We start from the raw sequence: 16,569 nt of genomic DNA on the forward strand, positions 1-16,569 counted from the left end.
CTCCTTTTATTTATTTTCAGTTTTTAGTTCAAATTTTGTTTTAATAACAATTAAATGAAGAATTCGACAGGGGACAACAAAATAAAACAAATATTCTTTTAAATCATCTTCAACAAAGAAACTCGCGAATCCATAACCAAAAAAACGCTTTTTCAAATTAATTAATGTCGATTGATCTAATGACAATTACACAATATTAATGTCGGAAATTGTAATCAATAAATATTTATGACTCTTACAATGCAATCTATACGTTCAGCTGTGACCTTATTGTGACGTCAGCAGTACTTACTCATGGTTGACAACTTGATGCAAATAGATAAATCGATAGAATAGATAGGTATCTAATGATATGTACATATTTAAATATACTATTTATACTAATTTTTCTTTACCGTCGTCTCGAATAAATTGCACTTTTCATGGTTCAATAGGTACATCATAAACTTAATATTGTCCGATTTAGGGTTTAATTTTCAAGCTATTATTAGTCGAACGAATAGTAAAAACCTCAAGGAACTGACAGTTCTTTCTGTGTGCAAAGAAACGTAATTGTATTGTAGAAATATATTATAATACATTAACGTACTTTTTACTGTTTTCTTGTATGAAGTGCCGGGAAAGGGAGTCCACAGGTTTCTTTTTTTTATTATAAGAGGCGTCGATGATTTCTCGATCCATTTATTAAATAAATAGTGATGACCGAAGCGCGTAGATAAATTTTCGATAGTTCAAATATCAATTGTCAGACATATTTACGTTTTGTTTTGATTATTTGCGTATCGACCAAAAAAATTTTGATCTACAAATTAAAATTGGTGCATTTAAATATCAGGATTGGCAATTTGAAGGGGCAGTGGGCAGGCCACATAGCGTGAAGATCGGACGGCAGATGGGGCAGAAAGATCCTCGTGTGGAGACCACGTACTGGCAAGCGCAGTGTGGGACGGTCACCTACCATATGGACCGACGACCTAGTTAGAATCGCTGGGTCACGTTGGATGCGGGTGGTAACAGACCGGCCGCTCTGGAGATCAATTGGAGGGGGCTATGCTCAGCAGCGGACAGTGGACAGGCTGAGATGATGATGATGATGATGAAAATATCGGCTTGCTTAAATAATCTAAAACAAAAATGAATTTTACCGTGCTATATACAGGGTGTTACAAAACTACCCGTAAATCCGATAGGAGATTAAATGAGGCCTTATAACGAGTTCATTCACATTATTTAAGAATCGTAGTAACGCTATATAAAATATCCCAACAAAAAATAAAAAAATCACTGATGTGCAAACCCTATTTCAGTAAAATTAAAGATTAAACTACGCAGAATGTCCCTACATTTGAAAAAAAAACTCTAAACAGTTGTAGGATATCGATTAGAAGATTTGAGATTGACAACATACATTTTTTTTTCCAACTTGACATGTTTTGAAGCCAATACTTGTTGAGTTTAATGACGTCCTTGTAATGAGGTAACAAACATTTATGAATAAAAAAACAAAATGTGTGCAATTCACACGTGGTAGAAGTGAAACCTTCCAAAATTAAAATACAATTATCCTAAACGTCTTAAGTATATGTAAAATTTTGTCATTAGTAAATAATTGTAAGGTAGCGCCCTCTGTGAATTGATATTTTAATTTCACGTATAATCCTAAATTAAAATTCACTACAAGAGCTTTCATACACACGTTAGTATTAAAAAATCTCACAGATGACGCTGTATTAAATAGTATGTATATTTCTGTCTCATTTTTTTTTTTTTTTTTTTTTTTTTTATTGCCCTTGTAGGCAGACATTTTTCTCATTCTTTGCTGGCTTCATCCTACACATTTTTGTATTTGTGTCTCTTACCTGTCGTTTTTTCCGTTGCATCCGGTTTGAAATCACAACGATTCTAAAGAAGTTTTCACTTCAAAAATAGAAAAACTATGAAAGGAGACAATTATTAAGTGAAATAGGTACGTAGGCCTTTCTGTTATATAATGTAGTTCCCTCACATGACAGCTTACTAGGAGCTCACAAATTTTCCCAAGACTACACTTTAGATAAACTTAATATTAATAAAGACAAACAATATTTAATCTATTCTCAATTTGACTACAGACTATAAGCAATAAGAAAATTTTGACAATAAACAAATAGTATGCGTGCGTGTGTGTGTCAAATACATGGTAGTGTGTGTAATGTTTTTTATTGGAACGAAGTTCCTTATCGCGCGTTGTGAAAGGGGGCTAGACGGAAATTCTTCTTACGAAAAGTTGTCACGACACTTTTTAGATCCGTCATTCTGACCAATCAACGTGTAGGCGCTTATCGCGTGACATTGCTCGTATCCGATTGGTCCGCGTAATGAGTACAGTTTCTCGAGATAGCGTTTCAACAATAGTAATTTAGTTCATAGTATTGTTTTTTTCTTCTTCATAATGCCGTAATTTATTATTATAACTTAAAAAAAAAAATTACAATTCCTTCACTAATTAATCGAAAGGAACTTCGTTCCATCCAGGTGTCCCTTGACACCTCTGAAGTTTTTGATTTAATCTGTTATTAATGCATAATTAAAAAAAAATATTAACATTCTGCACTCCTTCTCTATATTCTGTGTAGGAAATTTTATACTCCTCTGTCCGCGCCATTTTCGTAAAAAGGGGGACAAAGTTTTTGCTTCATGTATTTAATATATACATTTTTACGGGATATTTTGCAAAACGTTGTATACACGAAAACGCAAACAGCGTCGTAATAGGGCTAGGTAGGTAAACAAACCTTCGCTGTTTTTTTTTCCATCTATTAACAGGTCGCCGGACTACCGCGTGGGAAGTCTACCAACACTGCGCTTACAGGTGCGCGGTCGCCGTTCGAGAGCTTTTTTGACACCAGTGGCCACCTGTGAGCAATATGATTTTATTTTTTTTATTGTCCTTGTAGGCAGACGAGCATACGGCCCACCTGATGGTGAGTGGTTACCGTCGCCCATGGACTTCAGCAATGCCAGGGGCAGAGCCAAGCCGCTGCCTACCGCTTAATACTGTCAACAAGCCTCGTTTGATAAAGGACATGTCATAGCGCTCGGGAAACACTGTGGAGGGGAGCTCATTCCATAGCCGGATGGTACGTGGCAAAAAAGACCTCTGGAAACGCACTGTGGATGAGCGCAGTGGCTCCAGGTAGTATGAATGAACTCTACTCCGGCGGCGGGTGGTGCGATGGTAAAAACGAGATACCGGTATCATCTCGAACATACAGAAGGAACCGAAGTGCCTCCGCAGACCCAGAGGTTCCAAACGATCCGTGTCTTGCCCTATTCAACCTTGGAATCCTCAGAGTTATGTCAGTTACTGTGGTTCTTCTGTGAATCTCCTCGTTCCTGATTCGATTTCGCAGGGAAACTCCGAGCATAGCCCTCTCCCTTGATTGAGTGACTTTGAGCCTTCAAATTATAATTTGCGTAATTACTGGTGCTAGGACCTCTTGTGAGTCTGCGCGGGTAGGTACCACCACCCTGCATATTTCTGCCGTGAAACAGTAATGCGTTTCGGTTTGAAGGGCGGGGCAGCAGTTGTAACTAAACTTGAGACCTTAGAACTTATATCTCAAGGTGGGTGGCGCGTTGTGGATGTCTATGGGCTCCAGTAACCATTTAATACCAGGTGGGCTGTGAGCTCGTCCACCCGTCTAAGCAATAAATAAAAAAAATATCCCATTACCACCGACCAAGTCTCACAGCCGTATATCATCACTAGCAACACCCACTGGTCAGAGACTTTCGTTTTTAAACACTGCGGTATTTGGAATAAGAAGATTTAGTTGAAATAAAACATTAAGAAATGCGTTACGTTTCATTACTCGTAACTGAAAAACGAATGATAGTTTTACCAATAATAATTTGTAATACATGGGCATTATTGGGATTAAAAAATAATATATACACACTTCTTAATTTGTGCCAATGAATCGGGAAGGCAGAATAGTGCTGTAAGTATTATTTATGAGCGTTATTATTTAATATGTTGATTCTGTTAGAAGTTACAAGGTTTTAACCGGCCAATAAATCGTTTTCAGATTAAAAGACAGGAGCCTTTGTTGTAAAGGAAGCGGAACTAATAATGTGTAGCACACGATTGTCGCTGTGAAGTTCGAATCAGGAACAAAGCGTAACTGTTCTATATTTTGTTTTGTTACTATTAATTAATTAACTCATGTAGAGTACGGAGATATCTTTTGAGTACTGGATATTCGAAACAGAATAAATAAAAGCTAATTGCGCTTTAATGCTAATTTTGTCATAAAAATTTGGCATTGTTTATTTATCTATATATATAAAAATGAATTGCTGTTCGTTAGTCTCGCTAAAACTCGAGAACGGCTGGACCGATTTGGCTAATTTTGGTCTTGATTTATTTGTGGAAGTCCAGAGAAGCTTTAAAAGGTAGATAAATATGAAAATTCTCGGAATTAAATAAAAATAACAATTTTGTTTTTCCTTTGATGTGTCCTCCGTCGGACGGATTCGGATTGAGGCACTACGAGCCGTGTCAGCTAGTTTATAATATATTTCTTCTGTGCGTGTGTTTGTCACTGAACTCCTCCTAAACGGCTGCACTGATTTGAGTGATTTTTGTATACATTTGGGTGGGGCCCTGGATGGCTTAGATTCACAAATCAGCCCGGCAGACGGCGCTGCAGTCGGTATATAGGTTATTTATCTTAAAATTCGTCGTTAAATTGGAAAAAAAAATTCAATTTCAAATCTTCTAATCGATATACTGTTTTTAGATTTTTTTCCAACATTTTGTGCAAAATAACGATGTTTTCTAACTCAGAATATTACGATATGATGTTATGCGTAGGCGTAGGCCAAATCGTGCTCGTGAACTGTATGGCAATGATTTATCGATGGTAGATCCGATGCTGCGGACAGAATGGAAAGAAGTCGACGTCGCCCAAAATACGTCAATTCGGATCCTCCCGATCCAGTAACGGTACTTCTTCTAGGTCTGAAGCATCTGAAGGGTTCGACGAGCAAATTAACCCACAGACACAGCCCACTCACTGAGTTTCTCGCCGGATCTTCTCAGTAGCTATTAAACTACAGAATGAAACCAAGGAAAATTAAAGAAAACAAGATCAATCTTTGATTCGGCTTTGATCCGGTCACTCCGATACTTCGCAGGATCATTCGCTGGACCAATCTGCAGATTTCCTGAAAATTTCACGGCAAATTGAAAATTCAATTCGAAGAACAGACGGGACTTACAAACCCACATCGATTTTTAAAAATATATAGATTTACTCTGATACATTTTGCTATATACTATTGACCAGGAGTTTCCAATTTTTATTATTCGTTACCTCTATTAAAAACCTAAGCATAAATGGTAACTAAACTAAGCCTAACGGTTCGTTTTTATCATATTCTTACGAGTACCCAAGAACCCGGTTAACATCGGAGCGTTGTAACACCTAGATTTATAAAAAAATGGAATTAAACAAATTTGTAGAGGAAATTATTCGTTAAAAACTCTCTATCATACATATTATCTAAAGATAAAAAAAACAGTGATTTTTGTTCATAACTTTTTATTTTTCATTTTACGATAAAAAGTAATATGAATAAAGTTGTAGATGATTTAATTTACTACAAATAATGTATTTAAAAATTTCTGTAGGATTGTTAGCTTACGAGATACAACCCAAAAAACCCTTCAAACCCCTTTTTCCAAGATGGCGGCCAGGGGAGAGGATGGCGATCCCACTAACTTGAATTTATGCATGCACAGTTTGTAAATTAAGCCATTATTCGTCCGCGTCGCAATGTCTGTGGACTTGGTGTTTGTACGTTTCGCTTCTGCAAGACATTAATAGATGGCGCTATTCTCAAAGTTAAATGTCATCGTCCATGATGAAGGACGTAAATCGATGTTTTTTGAACATTAAAATCGACTATAAAAGATGTTAAAGCATGTTAATGGACATCGATTTTTAGTGACTATAGCATCGTTTTGTATTCCCATTTCTACGTAGCTAATGTTTTGCTTGGTGGTTTGACAGCCTGCGCCTGCTGTCAAACGTCAAATAGTCGAATGAAGTAATCACATCATGATAGACCTATAAGTAACCACGTCTTGTTATTTAAACGCTAAAATTATCTGTTGCTAATCGAATACATGGGAATATAAAGATGGTTCGCTATTATGAAGTCGTTGTCTAAAGGATAAGACGTCCGGTGTACTCATGTCGAACAAAGTGACTATGCCAGTGTTCAAATCCCGTGAGAAGGCGTCAATTTTTGCATTATGAATGGTAATAGGTACTTAACAAGGGTTCCCGAATGACTTCCAACTCAAAGCAATAACATTGCAGAACCTGTTTAATTACTAATCAATTGAAACTCAGACCTTATGGCTCGAAGTGGCTGACGGTATTCACCTTGTTGATGTCTATGGGCTCCGTCCACCACTTAAAACTAGGCAGGCCGTGAGCTCATTCACCCTTCTACGTAATAAATAAATAGAAACCCGAGTAAATACCTACATAATTAATGATAAAAGTTCGCGTCAAATATGGTCCTGCCAGTATTAATTGTTTCTAGGCAAGAGATTCAGTCGTATTCCAATGTTGGGCTGCGTGACAATTGCTCTCTGTTCGAAGTTGATCGTCTCCGGCATGCCCTCGGCCAGACGCACCGTGTACCTTTTCAGTATGGTCACCAGGCCGGCCAACATCTGCATCTTCGCAAATCTTTGACCTGTAAATATAAGGAAATATAGATTCCTCAATCTTGTACATACCTGAATGTATACTCGATTCATTGTTTTATGGATTTTCGAAGCGAATTTACACTTTATAATTTAGACTCTTCGCCATCATAACCGTTGTTACCCTCCCTGCCTAAAATTTAAAAGGTTTTGAACATTTTCTTCAACTGATTATAAATATGTAAGGTAAAGCAAATTGATGGATGAAACAGATCCATGTCTAGAGTTCATAGACATCAGTACATTAATAGAATGACATCGAAGTATCAATTGTAAGGAATAAGACTAATACTTCAAATCGGAAAGCATATTTGAAACAAATTTTATGTGTTAGTCTCGTCACCACTATAATTATTTATTGACTATTTACCATCCAAATCATACACTGGCAAGGGTTTTTAATGACTTTATCTAATGAAGGCCTTCTTTTGATAAGTCTACTTACCAATACAAGTTCGGGGCCCAGCTCCAAATGGTAAATACGTAAAGGGCCTGATATTCCTTTTCTCTTCCCCATAGAACCTCTCCGGCTTAAAGAGCTCTGGCTCCGGAAAGTATTCCGGGTCGCGTTGCAGATGATACACGGGAATATGAACGCGATCTCCTTTGTCGAGAGTCAGGCCGGTCGGGAATGTGTATTGTTCCATTACTTCTCTTGTCAATACTCCAAGAACGGGATACAAACGTAGGGCTTCATCTATACACGCCTCCACAAACGGGAGCTCCTTCACGCAATCATAATCTAGTTTATTGTTGTGCTTCTTAATGTATTCGTCCACTTCTTTCTGCGCTCTTTTCTGAACATCTGGATTCTTTGCCAGCTCGTACAAAGTAAAGCTTGAAATAGTGGATGAAGTTTCAAAGCCTGCGATAAAGAAGGCAACGCATTGCGAAACTAACAGCTCATCATCCACTTCTAGTTTTATTTTACTCTCTGCTCTTACGTTTCCTGTTTTAATCTTTAGCAAACGGTCGCCGACGATATGTCTGTTCTTCTTCAAATTTAACAACAGGTTGATGAAAACATTCTGTGAGGAAGGCTTGTAGTCCCGTGCTTCGAAAATCCCAACTAGAAGTTTACTAAAAAACTCATTTAAGTCCGTTGGAAATACTTTGAAACCTAGTCCATAGAATATTTCCGGCCAGATAGCTTTGAAAACGTTCTTTATCCCTCGGTGCGTGGTGCTCTCGAAGAAAAGGTATCCCATAGTTTTGAAGATGTTATCCTTGGGTTCCTGCATCGCATTAGTGTCTACTCCGAACGCACAACCGCCTATGCAGTCCATTGTGAACCGCGACATCACAGACCTCATTTCAACTTCGGGTGCTAAAGATTCTTCATCCAGCAAATTCTCGAAAACACCAGAACATTTTTCGATAGTACGAAACATGTTTCTAATTTTTGAAGAAGAGAAAAGCGGCGTCAGGTTTTGTCGAATGACCTTCCAGCGGTCGCCGTACGTGAAAAATATGCCCTGCGTGATGACTTCATTGTGGGTGTATTTGGAGCCTTCTCTCCCGTGGAAATAGTAGAAATCTTTAATTAGTACCAGTTTAATGAATTCCGGGTCTTTAACGATTAAAGTGGGTTTTGTGCCAAAGAATGCACCAACGTAGGGGTCATTTGGAAACAATTTACTCAAATTATGCACCACGTCCAATAAGTTTTCCTTTAGAAGTATGTACCCAGAGTAGTTTCCGAGGAAAGGAGCCGGCTCTACGTAGCTCACATTCTTTTTTTGCCAATAATCAAATTTCCTTGTAGATATCCTATAGAGAATGTAAACACATAAACTCAGAATGAATATTATAGTTAATATCATTTTGTAACGTGCGACTGAATCTTTTCGAAGAACTCGTATCGTATTTATACCCATACCCATAAATTCTCTTACAAATGAAAATGCATTTTTTTAATGAAGTAATGTATTATTATTAAAATTTATACCTACATATTTACTAAAGTCTCAGCAAAAATAAAAATGTGAGCCGTCACGGGACGCCTGGCAGATGTGAAACATCGACATTATTTTGTAAAAGTAATATGCAGAAAAGAACAGATTGTGTGATAGGAACTAAATATGTCATAATTATAAAATTAAATATTACGAAAAAAATATTTGTTTTCAAGTAAAACACAGGTTATGTGTACTGTAGTAAACAATACTGTATACACTACGGAGTATACACTATAGGTATCCGAGCTCAGTGTAGTGAGAGAGATGGCTTAGCGCCGGATCGAGTGGGAGAGAATCGCACAGTCAAATGCGCATGGCGACGCGTCGCCACGGCATGCGTCGCCACGCCGGAAATCGGTTCTACGTGCGGCTATAATAGATGTTTCACATCAAAATTATTCTATTCGAAACGACCACCATTGGCTTTTATACAGGCCTTTAATCTGTTTGGCTACGAATCTATGGAACTACGCACTGTTTCCAAGGAAAATTACGCTACTGCTTGCTCCAAAGATTTTTAAGAGACTCATGTCGTCATTTCGCTTAGAGCAAGTCATGTCCTCTAAAACTAACCATAATTTTAAGTCTAAGTGGTTGAGGTCTGATGACCTAGCCAGACGAGGGCCAGTCTTCAGCTCTTATAGCATCCGGAACATTTGTTTCAAGCCAGGATTCAAGGCGATCGCTGCAATCCTATTTTAATACCCGTTCCGTATTGTAATTTGATAATGAACACGAAAAAATAAAATATACGAAATGGCGCAAAATCAAAAAAAAAATCAAGTAATGTTCCAAATTCCAGTTCCAAATTCAGAATAATTAACAATTTGAAACAAAAAATAGTTTTATGTAACAGTATTTATTGTCAGACTAGTTATACCAGCTTTGGCGTGGACGTGTGCATCGTTGTCACGACAATAGTTAGTGTGGCCACTTTCCAAGTTATACAGGACATTCCTTGGAGTTTAATTGAGCACTGATGATAAGCTGGTGAAGCTAGTAGCAGAAATATATTTACTTTAGCAGAGAGCAAATCTACATTCCCGTTTCAAGGACTAATACCACAAAAAAATTTAAACTTTCATTCCTACAGCTGATTAGTAAGTATGCTGTGTAAATATGCTCAAGTAATTATCTATCATCACACATTTGTTTATTTTTCTGAGTGCAGTTGCTTGTAAGTATCTGCATCGGTCTGGAAGCTGATGACCAAATACCACCATTGTGATTTTCACAAAAAAAAATTATTTATCTATGTTTCGTGGAGAATGCTCTAAGGAAATTTTTAAGATTATACTGTTATCTTCTTCCTATGGCGTGCCATTGCTGCAGAATATTGGCCTCACTGACCATGGTTGTCATTAACATTGACATGTCTATGAGCTCCGGTAATTATAAATGAGCCGAGAGCTTATCCACCAATCCAATCCAGAAAGTGGATTAATTAAATAATGCTGAATAATTGTCCTTTTTAATACGCATTTATTAGCTTTAGACGTATGTTAGTATGTAACGGGATCTTTGAACATGATTTTGACCCCCTCCAAAACGTCGGATTAACTCGAAATTTGGTATACTTATTAAGGGACGATAATAATTCAATATTAAAAAAAAATATTTTAAAAATTTAATTCAACTAAAAATGCAAAATAAATATTAGTTTCATAAAACAAAAAAAATTTTTTTATAGAAAATCCAAAAAAAAATTGAAAATAAATTTTAATAAATTTGAATTAAAAATAGTGTAGGAAAAAATGATTTTATTGTAAAAAAGCGTGAGGTGCTTTTTAGGATATTATCAAAATAACCCTTCTACATAATGATACCATGCATGATTTTCGATAAAAGCGTATTTAAAAAAAAAAAAACTATTCTTTATTTTCTTACACTATTTTTAATTCATATTAATTAAAATTTATTTTTACTATACATCGATGTTTATTAGTAGTTGTTCGTTGACGTAAATTGTTTTAAACGACAATTAAACAAACAAATGAAATACAATAGATAAAGAAACTAAGTGATTTTACTTTTAAATTATGTTTTTAAGCAAACGTCATAGTTGTAATGTCAAAAAATAAGGTTATATATTTATTAATGGTTCATAAGTGTGAGTAGTGTGACACAAAAAAAACTGTTCTGTGTCCTTAGTGCGAGTTTTTTAACGTTCTCGATAGCGTAAAAGTTAGCTCATTTGTACGGAATGGGATTGTTTGCCTACGTTTGCCGCTAGGGGCGCTGTTCCAACTGCATACAAAATTGGGCTAACTTTTACGCTATCGAGAACGTTATAAAACTCGCACTAAGCACACTGCTTGCATGTACTGCAGGCGCTTCGGTAATTGAGTGGCCTTTTTTTTTTTTTTTTTTTTTTTTTTTTTTTTTTTTTTTTTTTTTTTTTTTTTTTTTTTTTTTTTTTTTTTTTTTTTTTTTTTTTTTTTTGTGATTGAAAGTTTACTGCCCGAGCGCCTCCGAAGGAGACCTAACAACTCAAGAGCAATTGTTTCGCGAATGAATCTACTACCGGATCGGAATCGCGGCCCGCTGAGAAGAACCGGCGAGAAAGTCAGCGGGCTGATGCATGGGTTAGGTTGCACGTCGACCTCTTTGTCGAGTTCGACGAGTACGGTTACCGGTGTCCCTAAGCCTGCTGCTGAAGGCATCTAATGCAAAGGTTATTGGATCTGATGGATCCGTAAGGACGTGAATTGAGTGGCCTGTTGCGTCTGCACTGATTTATATGACACTCGTGATCGAAAACATTGTTATAGTTTTAATATTTTATTGTACAGTGCAAAAGAAAAGACTAATAATAAGAATGTTCATTAGGTAACGTTCTCTGATTTAAATGCGTTCTCTTATCTTTGTTCAAAGTTTTTGAAATGAAACTTCTTTAGATGAATGAATGAATGATTTATTTTATTTTGATGAATGATTTATTTTATTTCAGACAACAATAAGTCCATATGTGTACATAGTATCATTGAAACATACTCAAAATTAACAAAACCAATCAAATAAAAAAGATACATTTATTAAAAGTAATTATCCGTTGAATATAATATTAGAATTTAGAATTTTTAATTAATCAATTTTTAATAAGAATAAAATTTAGAATCGTTGTGATTTCGAACTTGATGAAACGAAATGAAACGAAACGAAAAAATAAGTCTGCCGCGATTGGTTTGACTTCTATAAGGCTATGCGTCATGATAATCGCCTTATCGTTGCCGCTTCTGACTACTCCCCGAATCCTGATCACGCAGGAGCCCGTCACCGGCGTCGCCTTAGACACGTCGTTACGTATCCACCAGATCCAATAACCTTTGCATTAGATGCCTTTAGCTCTAACACTAGGAGCAGGCTTAGGGACCCCGAAAACCATACTCTTCGAACTCGGCAAAGAGCTCGACGTGCAACCCAACCTAAACATAAGCCCGCTGAGTTTCTCGCCGGATCATTTCAGCGAGTCACGATTCCGATCCGGTAGTAAAGTAAGTAAGCGAAGCAGCTACTCTTGAGTTGTTAGGTGTCCCTTGGAGGCGCTTAGTTGTTAGCAAATTCCACCCTACCTGGCTGAGCCCTTGCTCGCCCGCCTGTCCTTGTGAAACTGGAAAGGCCTCAAGGCCAACAGTAATCGCTCAATTATAAAAAAAAATACATTCCTACGTTACAAATTGTAATTCGTGTTTTTGTAATGTATGTATTAATATTACTGTCATCATTTATAAAAATTTATTTCATTTTCTCCAAAAACTATTGTTTAGGTGACCGAGATTCCAAAAAGGTGATAAACTGGACAAATGAATAGTCTGAAAGACAAAACTTGCGAAATAATGGACGCGGCATTAAAATTTGTACTGCGGCTGTCCCATCCTACAAATCGGAGTCTAGTGGAGTCATTGAGTGTCTTGGTCACTTTCCAGGTCTTACGTCTAGACAGAAGAAGACTTTTGACAATGGAGTCGAACATGGTCAACTTGATCCGGTAAGTCATGGTACTTGACTTCCAGACTGGTTTCAACTGCGCGAACGCACCCCTGGCTTTCCTGATTCGTGTATCTATATCCTCGTACGAGTCACCCTGATTGGATATGGAACTCCCCAGAAAACTTACTGGTCATGAAGCAAGAAGTAGTGACTATACCACGGGACATTGAATGGAGCGAAAATATCTTAGAGGACCTTTAATGTCGATGACGCCGACTTTGGATCAGATGCAAACAAAGCTTGAGGATCTCTGTTTGGCTGCCGAGAAAAGAGGCTTGCGTAATTAATTAATTAATTGTAATGAACACCAACAAAACCGTCGTAATTTTTGTCAAAAAACACTACCCCTCTAAAGATCCAAAGCTGTGTGTTGGAGGCAGTACAGAGGTCTAACATGTGTTAACTTTATAAATCTAATTACTTCCTTTTTCCCTACCTATTCGTTGGTAACCTCTTTAGGTTAACTAACGCGTAACTGGAATAGTCCTTTGGCTATTTCAGTTACGCGCGGACGAGTAGGTGAGTAAAACTCAAACCTCATAGTTCTAAGTAGCTGGCGGCATTCTCCTTGTTGATGTCTATGGGCTTCGGGAACCATTTAACACCAGGCCGGCCGTATGCTCATTCACCCTTTTACGTCATAAATAAATGGAAACCTGAGTAAGTACAACATAAATGTTAAAAGTAATCGCGTCAAATATGGCCCCGCCAGTATTAATTGTTTCTAGGCAAGAGATTCAGTCGTACTCCTATGTTGGGCTGCGAGGCAATTGCTTTCGGTTCGAAGTTGATCGTCTCCGGCATTCCCTCGGCCAGACGCACCGTGTACCTCTTCAGTATGGGCACCAGGCCGGCCAACATCTGCATCTTCGCAAATCTCTCGCCTGGAAAATTTTGATTCATCAATGTTTTACATACATTAAATGTACACTAAATTCATTGCTTAGTGGATTTTTTAAAAGCGAAATTAGATTTTATATAAATGTAGTTCAGTGCAGGACGGTATATTCAAAAACCAGTCACAGTTTTCGCCACTATGACCATTTTGTAAATATTCAAGGTAACGTAAAATTAATATTATACTGTTATTGCTAGTCACATTATTTTTTTAATTGCTTAAACGGGTGTACTAGCTAACGGTAGATCTGGTGCTAAGTGGTCAGTGGTAATGAAGGCTTTTTTTGATAAGTCTACTCACCAATACAAACCCGAGGTCCAGCTCCAAATGGCAAATACGTAAAGGGCCTGATATTCTTCTTCTCTTCCCCATAGAACCTCTCTGGTTTGAAGAGCTCGGGCTCCGGAAAGTATTCCGGGTCGTGATGCAGATGATACACAGGAATATGAACGCGATCTCCTTTGTCGAGAGTCAGGCCGGTCGGGAATGTGTATCGTTCCCGTTTGTCTTGATATTACCCCAAAAAGAGGATACAAACGTAGCGCTTCATCTATACACGCCTCCACAAACGGGAGTTCCTTCACGCAATCATAATCTAGTTTATTGTTGTGCTTCTTAATATATTCGTCTACTTCTTTCTGCGCTCTTTTCTGAACATCTGGATTCTTTGCCAGCTCGTACAAAGTAAAGGTTAAAGAATTGGATGAAGTTTCAAAACCAGCGATAAAGAATGAAACGCATTGTGCAACTAACAGATCATCATTCACTTCTAGTTCTAATTTACTGTCTGCTCCTTCGTCTCCTGTTTTAATCTTTTGCAAGCGGTCGCCGACGATATGTCTGTTCTTCTTCAAATTTAACAACAGGTCGACGAAATCGGTACGTTCGGAAGGCTTGTAGTCCCGTGCTTCGAAAATTCTTACTAGAAGTTTACTGAAAAACTTATGTATATCCGTTGGAAATACTTTGAAACCTAGTCCATAGAATATTTCCGGCCAGATAGCTTTGACAACGTTTTTTATACCTCGGGAGGTGGTGGTCTCCAAGAAAAGGCATCCCATAGTTGTGAAGATGTTATCCTTGGGTTCCTGCATCGCATTAATGTCTACTCCGAACACACAACCGCCTATGCAGTCCATTGTGAACCGCGACATTAAAGATTTCATTTCAACTTCGGGTGCTAAAGATTCTTCGACGCCACGAGTCTGGTGTAGTGTTGACCGCGGGAACCCCCATATTCTGACCGGATTAAGACCCCAGGCGAAGATCGGACGTCGGGTGTAAGAGTGCCGGGGAATCGTTTAGTGCGGTAGGCCCCTAAAACATCCTTGGGCCCGCGGTTTGCAGTCGCAGACCAGTCCCGCATACTGCGCGACTCCTAGGCGCGGAGACCACGTAGGAGGTTCGGCCCCCCGGCCAAAAAACAAAAAAAAAACCATCGCTTCCATCCGTTTATTGCCTCGATTGTAGAGTGGTATAGTTATTTTTATGATACAGTTAAAATTTGGACCTCATATCCCTATAATATGGTTGTCATTTATATGGACATGTCTATGAGCTTCAGTAATCATAGAGCCCACAGGTTTATCCATTCATCGTCCATCAATCCAGTGCAGAAACATTATAAATAATATTTTTTGATAATTATATTGAAAAAATAGTAATATTTGTCCTTATTTTTTTACATACTTAAATGTACATCGTTGTTTATAACTCTTAGTTCATTATCGTAAATTGTTTTAGAATACGAAGCGGCACTAATAAATGAAATATAAATAATGAAACCAAGTGATTGTACTTTTCAATAATGTATTTGTAAGCGAATGCTATAGTTATAATGTCAAACAATAAGGTTATACATACGAGTATATATTTCAATGGCTCATAATAAGTGTGACAAACAAAGAAAACTCTTTTGTTGCTATGCGTCATTGCAGGCGCTTTGATAAATGAGTACAGGTTAACTATCTTCAATGAAACTAATCTATATATTAATACGTGAAGCGAAAACTTTGTATCCCGTTTTACGAAAATTGCGCGGACGGAGGAGTATTAAATTTTACACACTTATAGAGAACTAGCTGACCCGGCAAACATTGTTTTGCCATATATAAGATTTCTAGGGAATGTCTAGTGTAGAAAAAAAAAACTAACTTATTGTAAGTGTGTAAGGATCTGGTAAATGAGTGAAAGAGGTATGTAGTGCTGTGAACGATGAGGGAATATAATAATGTAATAAAAATAACAAAACCTCATTCAACCACATAATACCTCATTATAACAAAAAAAAAATGTCCAAATAAAAAAAATATGTTAGGGGTGGACAACCCTAATCACTTAGGGGTATGAAAAATAGATAGTAGCCGATTCTCAGGCTTACTGAATATGCATAAAAAATTTCATGAGAATCGGTCAAGCGGTTTCGGAGGAGTATGAGAACGAAAACTGTGACACGAGAATTTTATATATTAGATATAGAGAAGAAGTGCACAATGCAACAATGTAACTACATATACTTGAGACCTTGGAACTTGTATCTCAAGGTGGGTGGCGCATTTGCGTTGTGGATGTCTATGGGCTCCAGTAACCACTTAACACCAGGTGGGCTGTGAGCTCGTCCACCCATCTAAATAATGCATAAAAGATACATTAAATGAATAAAGACAACATTACACACACTACAGACCATGTATTTGACGCACGCACGCATGCATACTATTTATTGTCAAACTTTTGTTCTTGGCGTCTGTTGTCAAATTGAGAATACATTAAATATTGATTGTCTTTGTTGATATTGTTTATAGTGTAGTCTTGGCGAAATTTGTGATTATTAAATACAATCATAATAGTGTACAAACTTACAATTCCAATTAATTATAGTCGAATTTCGACTACTGCGGGAACTCTAGTAATAGGAAATATTGGTAATGGTTTAACGTTTTAATGTACATTGCAAT

General features: G+C 37.4%; 2 protein-coding genes across 2 annotated transcripts; both read right to left on the reverse strand.

Moving 5' to 3' along the window:
* Window positions 1-6,586: 6,586 nt before the first annotated feature.
* Window positions 6,587-8,589, reverse strand: Cyp6ae7 (cytochrome P450 CYP6AE7). The gene is given in 2 exon segments (NM_001110536.1): window positions 6,587-6,756; window positions 7,212-8,589. Coding segments are annotated over 2 exon segments (1,548 nt in total).
* A 4,838-nt stretch (window positions 8,590-13,427) lies between these two features.
* On the reverse strand, window positions 13,428-15,127 carry LOC101739111 (cytochrome P450 3A19). The gene is given in 4 exon segments (XM_062673174.1): window positions 13,428-13,598; window positions 13,913-14,112; window positions 14,114-14,905; window positions 15,123-15,127. Coding segments are annotated over 4 exon segments (1,167 nt in total). The 3' UTR covers window position 13,428.
* Between the last annotated feature and the right edge of the window lie 1,442 nt (window positions 15,128-16,569).

The sequence above is a fragment of the Bombyx mori genome, chromosome 16, assembly GCF_030269925.1.
Source record: "Bombyx mori chromosome 16, ASM3026992v2".
NCBI lineage: Eukaryota > Metazoa > Arthropoda > Insecta > Lepidoptera > Bombycidae > Bombyx > Bombyx mori.